The following is an 11,867-nucleotide window of genomic DNA, read 5'->3' on the forward strand; positions in this document are numbered from 1 at the left end:
GAACACAGTGTGACCGGGTCCTGATCCATCCTGTCTCCATGTCGGGGATCATTTATAATTATAAGTAGGTAACGAAGTTAGCGGGGCTTCTTGTTGGTGAATGTATTCTGGTGTCTCTGTGCAGAGACGCTCACATGGATCCTGCTGCCGTCTGAAGCTGCTCAGAGGAAAAACTCCAACAAACAGCTGGAAGCAAGCAACACACTGAACTTCAGCACCGGTTCATGTTCGCTCTACAAGCAAATAAATGGATTTCATTCATCGTTGGTGAGTGTCATTCATCTTTTATTTATTTTAGTTTTATTTTCATGAGCATTTCTGTTTTGTAATAGATGTGAAGCTGCAGAGTGAAGCGAGTGTGAAAGGTGAACTCTGTCTTCAGGTCTCTGTGGTGATTCTGAACCAATGTTGGAGCTGAAATGTGGAAAAATCCGTCCACAGGCGCCTTCACAGAACTCTGAGTGCTGCTGCTTGCTTCTGTTCTTTAATGTGACTGCATGTGGTTCAGACTTCTGCTGTGTCCAAAGTAAGACTGTCGCAGCAGCTTTTACAGAGCGGTGATGAGGACGTTCGCTCAGACACGAAGCCGACGTGTTCAGCTGTCGTCAGGTTAACGGAGGGAGTGCAGGTCTGCAGTCGTTGGTGGTGAACTTGGAGTCAGACTATTAAGCATTTAAGCTCCATTGCATTTCTTTAGAGTTCTGTTTCTGGCTGCTCGATGAATGCAACAGTCAGTTTACTTTTAGCTCGGTTTGGGTCTCCACCACGCTTCAGGAACACATTCAAAATAAAAGTCGAGAGCTGCAAACCGAAACAAAATGAGCAGAAAGATGTTAAAATGCTGCATAAAACTGAAGCAAAGTCCGCTGATGACTGTTTGTTCTTCACCATAATTTAAACTTTTATCATGCACATAGTAAAAAGATCCACTGTTGATATAAAATATTGATTATAGCAGCTTAGATAGTAGCTGTAGTCTCATTTATTGGTTAAACTGCAAAACAGGAATAAGATGCAGCAACTTCCCAAATTATTTCTAAAAGGTAAAGTTTCTTGTTTTCTGTGTTTTCATGCTAAATGCATTTTTAAATGTTAAACAGAGTTGGAAGATCTAAATTCTGCTCCATAAACATTAAAGACACGTTTTTATTTACAGTATTTGTCTGCAAGTCACAGTTTTTATACGTTTTCAAAGAAGAAAATGTCCTAATTTGCAGGTAGCTAGAGTTCAGTCCAGTGGCAGTCCTATAAAAATACAGCATATCAGTGAAACGTCTGCTCAGTTAAACAGTAAACCTCGTGTTTTTATCGTTTGTTAATTATTCATACAGTTTAGGTAAATTACAGCAGAAACACTGTAAAAAATACTCCCAGATAAATGAGCTCCAGCGTATGAAAGTGAACATGAGACACGGTTATTTAACTCTGTGAAAATGCGTTTGCAGTTTCCATTGTGTCACTGTGTGTGAGGAGGCAGTGAGCAGGCCACTAATACGCCCGTTAATAGGATTGAGGAGTCCTTTAGTCCTCTGAGGCTCCATTCACATGTTCAGTCACAGGCAGGTGCTGCAGCCTGAGAGGCGACATGAAGGACCCGCAGCTCCCAGGTAAACCCACCTGCTCTTCACTCTTATGTGATTTAACTCGCTGCAGTTCTGTAAAAATACAACAAATACAGGCTCATAAATCGTTTATTAATGTCTTACATCAGGTATATGTTTAACTTCTATCATTTATCAGTACGACGGGCGGTTTGTCTTTTTACTGCATTGATTATTTTTTTTAAAAATCCTCCATTAATTAACATTCATTACTGTGGACTTGTTGGTTCATTATAACCAAAATAAAATCCCGTATGAGCATCTATTGGTTAATAGGTCACCAACTTTGATAGCGGCACCGCTCCTGTTGATGCCTTATTTAAAGCACTATTAAACCGTTCATTAGTGAACCTGCAGTGGCCTGTTTTACCCTGTAAAGATAAATTATGGCTGATTCACCACTGAATCACTCATTTACTTATTTAGGAAATAAAGCAGCATTTTGCAGCTGATAAAGCTGTAAATACTCACTGAAGATGTTTTTCTCTTAGTAATTACATTATTACATTTGTTAATTAGGTAAAGGAGGTGTATTTTATATATACAGCATACACTGTAAACAATAAAAAAATAAAATAAAATAAAATTTAAAAAATGTGGTAGCAAGGAGGGCGCCAGAAAAAACATATTTCATAAAAGCAGAATCCTTTAAAACTCAAATTCTAGTAAATTTGATAGAAAATATGTTTAAACGAATGTTTTGCCTTTGTTTTAGCAGATTTAAATGCTGTAGAGAATTTTTAAAAATGTGTTATTTTACAGTCAAACATTGTGGAAAACTAATTAACATTTTTAAAATTAAAAAAATAAAACATAAAAACAAAACAGAACCTGGAGGTTAAAAGAGTAAAAAAAAATCTTTTTAATCTTTTTATCCTGAATGCAACGAGTTTTCTTTTCAAACAAATGTTTTTAAAAAAAGAAAAACATTTTTTTTTAGCTGATTTAAATTCGGTAAAAACAGTGTAATGTTAGTCAGACAGTAAAAGAATTCATGACTTTTTGCCAAAATACAGAATTTTGATGTGAATATTTTTCTTTACAGTTTTTTGTTTTTACAGCAACATGTACATTTCTATTTTTTTTGTGATTTTACTTGTCAGCAGGAAGAACATGTAACACATGACAGTAAAAGTGAAAGAATTACAGTTAAAAGCTGTTAAAACATTATTTCTTTTACCGTGTACGTCTTTGTAGATGCACACACCAGCAAACATGTTCACACAAGTTCAATCAGTAGAATCATGTTAACGAATGTTTATTTCATCAATGTCGTGCTGAAACAAAAGCTGACTCTAATAAGCATTTCCTGATGAGTTAAATGGCCTGCAGTGAGTCTGTCTGTCAGTCTGGTCTGCCTTCATTAGTTTCCTATAAATAGCCTTTTTACACTCACAAATGACCCACTAATGCTCTAAAGGCAGCCAGTAATCCAGGCCATTCTGAGAACCGAGCCCGAGATCAGATAAATTTAACCCACAGCGACCAGGAGGAGGCAGAGTGTCGCTAAACTTTAGATTTACTCCAGTTTCATATCAGAGTTCATCATCGGCTGTTCATCATCGGCTGCTTTATCGTTTATCGGACTGATTCATCACACGTGTGGTCATTTACGGCGATTATTTGTTCTCCTCGAGACGCCCACACAGGACTCAGACAAACTGACACCTGACCCCGTTGTCGTCCGTCTTTATGCAACACAATCAGGAGTTTCCTGTAAAAACAACTGGAGCAAGGTTAGCATGAAAGCCAGCACGTTGTCCCGCTGGAGACGAATGAAGAGAAAATTTAAAAGGAAGGAAAAAAAAAAGAATCTTAACAAGCGTTTCCAAAGACTTCCCAGAACAGCCCAACAACAGGAAACGCCGTCGACGTATCCTGCTTTTGTCCTTTATCAAAAAATGAAAACATGCAAGTTGGAGCTGATTTAACGAGATCCAAAAGTATATATCAGCTGTGGAGATCTGCAGAACTAATATGAGGGTAGATCCTGTAACTGGATATGACATTTTTATGGTGCTTTTATTACTTCATTCAGTGATTTATTTTGTAAAACTTTTCACAGGTTTAACTGTATTTTCTCCACTTTTGCTTCTTCGATGTGTTTTCTCTGTTCCTGATTTCCTTTTCCTTTTTTACAAGCACAGTCATTATTAATACTATTACTATGATTATAAGCTTCCCCTGCAGACCGCTTACATAAACGCTCAGATAAGAGGTGATGTAAAAGGCTAGACGGTTATATGGGATCAAGTAAGTGGACATTGAGGGTAATCTCGTTAGCGGTGGCCTCGCTACCTGTCTGCTGACTCAGAGCAGCGAACAAACACTCCAGAGCAGAAAACAGCCACAACACTGGGACTAAAAAGTGCATTTACTGTCATAGTTCTGCAGGTCCACGCAGTAAAACGGTGCCGCCGCCGCCTCAGTTCTGAGTCAAACTCCTTTTATTTCTCGGTTTTCTTTCCAAGCCATCAAAACGCGACTCTGGCAGAAGCAGAAGTTGAGCAGAAAACCCAACGATGAGTCTCCAAAGGGCGAGAAGTCAGCGAAGCCCTCGTCGTCCTCAGCAGCAGCTTCTGTGCCGCCGCTGAGCGAAGCAGAGAGGATGAACCAGACCCCGTTTGAGAGGGTCGTCTACGACATGGCCCACAACGAGAGGATCATCAACGAGATGATGCTCGGCAGGAGGGTCGGCTTCTACGAGCTGCGAGGGGAGATCGGCCAGGGCAACTTCTCCACCGTCAGGCTGGGCGTCCACACCTTGACTAAAGGTCAGAGGTCCAGAGTTAGTCGTGTTTAGTCAACATTCATTCAACGGTTATTCAAACTGGGAGCACGTTGGGGCGGGAAGGCCTCGTTTATTGAAAGAAAATAAAAGAAATAAATCTGGATTACATCAACAATAAATGTCTAAAGGCACATTTAGTAGATGTTTTAGTTTTAACAACAAACTAATCGACTAAAACGAGAACAAATGGACGGAAAATAAGATTAAAATAAAAACCTGAATCGCCCCAAAAATACAAAAACAAGAAAATGGTCTTCATGATGTTCCAGCTTATAGGTGTAGAAGATATAAGTTAAGATTAAATAGATAAGATACAACAAGAGATGTTAAGTTTTGCTAAGTTATAATAAAATAAGTTAAATTAGTTTGAGCTAAGTTAAAGTTAGGTTAAGCTAAAGTTAAGTTAAGCTAAAGTTAAGTTAAGATACGATGAGTTAAGTTCAATTCAGTTTTGATGATAAGACAAGACACGTTAAGTTAAATTAAGCTGAGTTAAGTGAAAGGCCAGTTAAACTAAAGTTAAGTTAAGCTAAAAAACAATAAGTAAAGTTAAGTTAAATTAAATTAAGTTGTGCTAAGTTACAGTTAAGTTAAGCTAAAGCTAAGTTAAGATACGATGACATATGATGAGTGGAGTTCAGTTCAGTTCAGTTCTGATGAGACATGTTAAGTTAAGTTAAGCAAAGTTAAGGTTAAATAAGATAGAATAAGTTAAGATAAAACTTTATATTGCTCAGAAAATAAAATGACACAACATGAGAAAACACAGTGCTTATAATAGAAAAACAAGAGGACCAAAGTAATAAGTTTTACTGAAAATAAAATGAGTAAGCTAGAAAATGACAACGATAGAAAAGCAAGAAGTGATACTGAGGCAGGAAAGTAATGTGACGCTTGAAAAACGACATATTTGACCTAAAAACAGAAATATTGGACGTTGCATTGACAAAATATTTCCCTGAAAGCAATAAAACATGAAACCAAGTCAGACATCAGATTATTTCGGTGTCCAGGTTTAGTAAAAACAGCCGATACCTGCAGAGTGATCCAATCATTTGAGCGTCTACGGTAAGAAGTCACATTTAAAACACTCAGTGAGGGAATGAAAGGGGGTAAAAATCCAGTAAAAGCTTTACAGATAAATAAGAATGTGTGACTGTCACATCTTACAGACATTTTTTTTCCTTTTTCCTCTAATTGATACGAGCGCCGGTTTGGCTGGCAGACCCGACACTTCCTGTCTCCTCCACTTATTGTCTTTATGTTTCTTGGACGGATGTAACTGTGAATGGAAATTCTCTGTAAGGGATCAATAAAGTATTATTATTGTTATTGTTCAGCTCATGGTGGTGATTATTAAAGCTATCAGCAGCTTAATGCAGCTGATGCATTAATAAAACATCACCATAGTCCGACACTTTTTTACGTTTTCTTTCCGTATTCCAGAGTTTTGACCTTCGGGGGGGCTGTAGTTGTGAATAAGTGCTGTTGCATGTTTGTGAATCGTTTTAATGTCAGAAGCTGAAACCTGAGGTCCTGAATGAGCCCTTCTGATCGCCCACAATCCTCCAGACCTCATGCAGTGAGTTTAGTTTCTGCTGAGCAGGGTTACACCTGCATGCTGCTGGGGCTCTGTGCAGGTTTGCAGGGGGGCTCCTGGTCTGAGCCACATTCCTGTCATAGTTCAAATAATCCTGCAGCAATCCTGCAATTAAATCAGCTGCCAGAAGTGAATTCCTCATGTAGCATCCATCTGCCTTTGCTGGTTTTTGTGTTTAAGTGACCTTCACCTCGTCAGACCCTCTTTAACCTGACAGCCTCCCTCTTTCTGCCTCAGAGAGAGTCGCCGTTAAAATCGTGGACAAGGTGCGTCTGGACAAGAAGAAGCAGGCGTTCACGTCGTCCGAGATCGGCTGCATGGAGAAGCTGTGCCACCCCAACATCGTTCGGCTCTACGAGGTGATCGAGAGCAGCCGGAAGCTCTACCTGGTGATGGAGTACGGCAGCGGCGGGGACCTGTTCTCCAGAATCACCACCAGAGGGAAGCTCGGCGACCTGGAGACCAAGCTGGTGTTTGCACAGGTCGTGTCCGCCGTCAAACACATGGTGAGCTGTGAATGTTGTGACTGCGTTGATGTGAGTGGCGGCCAGTCGAGAGGCGACAGGAAGGAGGGGAAAGAGGGATAAACATGGAGCAAAAGCTGAACTCAGACTTTATAAAACACATTCAGAGCAGCTGAGTTATTTCCAGAACACTCAGAAATGATGCTCAGCTAACAAACTACAACGAGTTTGAAGCTTTTCCTCCATAATCAAAGGTAATGTTAGTAACACCGAGTGTGTCAGACACATGCAGCCCACAGATAATCCACCACGGATCAGATATTCATGCATCTAAAAGGCCGGATGTAGCAAAAATTATACAAATTAAAACTCATATATGCAAATTTTTATACAAACTTTTCCCCATAATTTGTCAGAAGGTTCAATAAACACTCCAGTTTTTAAAAAAAATAGAAAATATTTCATGGTTCAGGCTTTAATTAGTCGCATTAATAAAAGTTTTTCGTCGTTGGTGACTCAAATAAAACATGTTATTTAAAATGATTAGTGTTATTTACTTAATTAACATTAGCATTAATAAGTTATCAAGCCTATAAAGTGTGAATTTAGTTATAAATTAACCAAAGCAGAAGGTTTAAATTACACATAATGTTAAGTTGATGCCAACATTATTATGACAGTGTTATGCTGGTGTGTTTTTAAATCGGATAAAAATATCATGAACAACAAAGCATCCAGTTTTTCTTTGGATGTTTGTTTTGTTTTTCTTTTTTACATTGTGGGCAAGATTTATTTTTCTATGACCATGTGTGCATCATTACAAGGTTCAGGTTTAAACCTACAGGCCTCCAGAAGGAAAAGGATTAAATTACTGATGCAAACAAATTATCTGTTGTTGCTATAATAATAATAATAATACTGAGAAATAATCTTTTACTATTTCAGACAATCAGTGGCAAACACAGAGTGGAAGGTGAAGAAAGGCCGTTGTTGTTGTTGTTGTTGTTTACAGAATAATGTGTGTTTTTTTTTTTTTTATGCTTTTTTATTACAAAGCTGCAGCGATGTTGGGAGGGACATGCAAACTCCCTCAGTGTCATGATGCCTTTTTTCATCTTAGTTCAAGTAAAATGACGCTGACCCTTCCCGTCCACCTCTGTGTGAATTTCAGCACGACAACAACATCGTCCACAGAGACATCAAGCCCGAGAACATCTTCTACACCACCAGCTACTGCATCAAGATCGGCGACTTCGGCTTCAGCACGGAGAGCGGCGCTAACGAGCTGCTCACCAACTTCTGCGGCTCGCCCCCGTACGCCGCTCCGGAGCTTTTCAAAGACAAGTGTTACTTCGGGCGCTACTCGGACATCTGGGCCTTGGGGATCCTCTTGTACTTCATGGTGACGGCGACCTTGCCCTTCTACGGCGACAGCATGGGCAAGCTGAAGCGCTGCATCCTCCAGGGCTCCTACGCCATCCCAGCCTACGTGCCCGATCCCTGCCAGCTGGTCATCAAAGGCATGCTGCGGCCGGTTCCGGTCGACCGAACCCCCCTCGCAGAGATCATAAACAGCGCTTGGCTCAAGGGGATCGAATACCCTCAGCCTTACGTGCCGCTGCCGCTGTCTCCGGCCCGCTTCGCTCAGCCCGACCAGGCGCTGTGCGTGGAGGAGCAGGAGGTGAAGGATCTGATGTCGGATCTGGGTGTCGTGACGGTTCACTTCCAGAACAATCCCTGCTTGGACGGCAGGAGCCCGCTGACGGGAACCTACCGCATCCTCCTCCATCGGGTCCAGAAGAGGAGGTCGGTGGAGGGCGTGGGTTATTCTGTGCTGCACCCCGACGAGTACAAGTGGTCCGCGACGGCTGTGGACAAACACAACCCCACTGCTGTATGCGTTGTGCTATAACCAGAAACCGATGGCTCTACTGCGAAGAACTGAGCCTGAAGTCAGAGTTTTCGGTCTTGTAACCTGCTAGGTCGCCATGGTAACTGATGCTGCACAGCTGACCTGCTCTGGAGGACGTCCTGTTCGGGGTTTGGGGTTTAAATCAGCTGTGAGAAGCGTCTCCCTTCACCGATTCATGATCCAGATCCTCAGCTGATCTGCAAACCTGCTGAGCTGAATGTTGAACGAAGCCTTGCAGCGACGCCACTGGTCCCCTCCATGCATTCAGCAGAAACAGCATCAATACGTGTCACTGTTGGACCAACTAAAATAATTGCTTCAATTGGTTTAAGTTCATCCAAATTACATTAACGAGTCATAGAAATGCCACTGGGTTGAGTTACTTCAGGAAAGTCAACTTCAGGTTTCTAGTGTTTCCAACTTATGTCCATCCATCCATCATCTCTACACCTTAATCCTCACTATGGGGGGCTGGAGTCTATCCCAGCTGACTCAGCGTGAAGGCAGGTTCACCTGGACAGGTAACCAGTCTATCACAGGGCTACACTTAGAGACAGACAACCAAGCACACTCACATTCACACCTACGGACAATTTACAATCACCAATTAACCTCAACATGTTTCTGGACTGTGGGAGGAAGCCGGAGAACCCGGAGAGAACCCACGCTGCACGGGGAGAACATGGAGACTCCACGCAGGAAGATCCCGGGTGTCCTCACCGGGACACCAACCGTCTAGCTGCGAGGCAACGGCGCTAACCACCGAGCAGCCCCGACTTATGTATGTGCTCTGCTAAAATGTAAAACACGATCTTGTCATTTGACATTTTCCTTTTCTTTACTCTGTAATGGGGCGGTTGAGTTCCTTCTTTACTGCTAACAAAGCAGTAAACCTGATTTTGACATTTCTGCAGAAATTAGAATTCCAGTTTTAAAGGATAATTTGTCATTTCAGTCAATAGAATCCATATATTCCAAAAACCTGCCGTTACCAAAACAGAAAGATGATCAACAGATACACCGACTACAGCTCAAATACATTATATTTGTTCCTGATTTGCTCCTAACTCTGTTTTACTGTGCTGTTGTTGCAGCTAATAGAGCAGAGGTTAGAAGACGTGTTAGTCTGCTGCCATTAATCCCACAGAATATCCAGTTAATAACATTAATTTAACTTTGATTTGGCCAAATGGATTTCTATGCCTCCTTTATTTTTGTACAGACCTAAATGCACTCCTTGGGCACCGTTTTTAAATGTATGAAATACAAAGTTAAAGAGCGCTAATGTGCAGCTGTAGTGTTAGAAACTAGAAGCTCCACTGAGAGCGAACCAAGTAGCAAAATTAGAACAATAACTTCACCAGTTGTCTACCAGCTTTCCTCGCTTTCATTATTTGTAGTGTCGCTTCTTAATGTTATATTCCTACATAACGACAGAAGTAGGTGCCGCTCAGTTTCAAGCAGAAGAAAAGTCAGATGAAGAAACAAGAAGGAAGCCTGGTGAGCAAAGAGAGTCGAGGCAGTCGTTGAAGCTCGGAGGAAGCCTGGCGAAGCTGAACTGGCTTCGTGGTGCGTCCCTCTGCGCTGGACGGCTTCGGTTGTCATCACATGTGCTCATCGGCTCACCGACGCTCGTTCATTCGCTTCAGGCTCCGTTAATCCGTGTTTATGTGAGATGTTGGACCTGGAGGCCGAGGTCAGAGCGGGGCTCAGGTCAATCAGTGTTAATGGACTAGGGCGCGTCTCTGCGGTAATTAGCCGCGGCTTTCCCTCCTCGTTACATCACCGAGGTCCCTGACGCAAAGCATCCATTAATCAGTGAATGACCATCAGCATCTTCCAATCCCTCTTAGTCAGAGTATGAATCTTCTGCAGTAATCCGAGGCTACAGGTAATCCCCACAGGAGAGACACGCTCGCTAAACCTGCAGAGGAGGAAATAAAACAACATCTCCAGAGACTTTAGAAAGTAAAATTCAGGCCACAGATTGGATTTAAAACCTTTGTCGTGCTCTTGTGTGCTTTAACCACATTAAACACCTAAAATGCCTTCACTGTGGTTCTAAATGCAGTAAATCTTCTGACAGGAATGTCTGAAGCACAAACGTTGTCTTGAATTTTGCACAATTTGAGTCTAATTTTCTTTGTTTGCTTAAGGGCAATGTTTAATGCGTGCTTCGGCGCTGCTGGTCTGAACTTACTCTGTCAAAACACAGATTTATTATCAATCAGAATAAAATCATTTTTAATTGTACGCTGTCTCCTCTGTGTTGCTTTCAACTGGACTCCCTCTTCTGCTCCAGCAGGAGGCATGTTATTACAGGCTAGTGTGATTGCCTCTTTCCAGATTTTCAGTGTTTATGAAGGATTCCTGCTGGGCGTTGTGTGATTTTCGTGTTTACTTGTAAGTCTCCGAAGTTCAAGACAACTTTGACTCTTGAGCAACTCCTCTGGGATCGATTTTGGAACAATCTCAAGTACTTTCCGGAAAAGAGCTCACGATGAAATATGAAGCATTTGTGAATTTTCTCGGCCCCTTCGAGACTGTGACAGTGAAGCTTCTCACACTTCGCCTCCCCTCGTTCCCCTCCAGGGTACAACAGCCTCCCTGAACCAGGCCTCGCTCGTTCCTTCTTACCGTCACCTCGTAATTTAGCGCCAATTTCTGCCAGTGCCTGCACGCACCTGCTGTGCCTCTGATCGGCGATTGGCAATGATAAGCTTCATGTGTTGCAATAAAAGGTTGGGAGCCCTCATCTTGCAGCCTGTTCACACAGGAATGTGTTCTCTTTGTGTGGGGCAGGAGCAGACAGAGAATGACTTATCACAGGCCCAACGCCAGCCAAGAACGAAGTCCCGACTTGCTGTTTATTTAGGTTGTTGCTCAACATAATCGGTGTGAAAATCCCTTTTATCATGTCCTCTAGGACGTGCATCATCTGCAGAATCCTCCATCCGACTGATTAGAGACACAGTGAGTAACGTTCAATGTGACCAAATGCAACACCTGAATCCAAACAGGTGTGCAGAGGGGAGCTTGTGCATGAGGCAAAGTCAGTGCACCCTAAAAAAAATCACGTCTGGCTGCAACAAACCAGACGAACGCAACAGTTTGCATCAGTCTGAGTTGTGACAGCTTCTAATTAAGTTGTGTTGAACCAACAAACTACACAGAGTTAGTGGAATTATCTGTTCCTCCTCCGGTTAAAGGGATTTTTATTTATCAAACTTAACCATCTGAAACTATCCAGATAGAGGAGGAGACTTAAAATCCTGAACTCAAGGCGAAGAAAATGCATTCACCCAATTACATTAAATCACCTCAACTTTTAATCCTCTCCTGAAGCTTCAGTTTTTGTTTCTACTGAAAGACTTTAAATTATTTTCCAGACTGTGATGCTTTACACCAGGGGTGTCGACATCCGGTCCTCGAGGGCCACAGTCCTGCATGTTTTAGATGTTTCCTTCTTCCAACACACCTGATTCAAATGATCAGGATC

At 41.9% G+C, this 11,867-nt stretch overlaps 1 protein-coding gene across 1 annotated transcript; it reads left to right on the plus strand.

Annotated features, from left to right (window-relative positions):
* Positions 1-1,585: 1,585 nt before the first annotated feature.
* LOC103365224 (serine/threonine-protein kinase NIM1) lies at positions 1,586-8,368 on the plus strand. The gene is made up of 4 exons (XM_008292603.1): positions 1,586-1,607; positions 4,073-4,375; positions 6,230-6,498; positions 7,628-8,368. The coding sequence occupies exons 1-4, from the start codon at positions 1,586-1,588 to the stop codon at positions 8,366-8,368; spliced, it is 1,335 nt and encodes a 444-aa protein (XP_008290825.1).
* Positions 8,369-11,867: the final 3,499 nt, after the last annotated feature.

Source organism: Stegastes partitus, unplaced genomic scaffold, assembly GCF_000690725.1.
Source record: "Stegastes partitus isolate 25-593 unplaced genomic scaffold, Stegastes_partitus-1.0.2 Scaffold820, whole genome shotgun sequence".
NCBI lineage: Eukaryota > Metazoa > Chordata > Actinopteri > Pomacentridae > Stegastes > Stegastes partitus.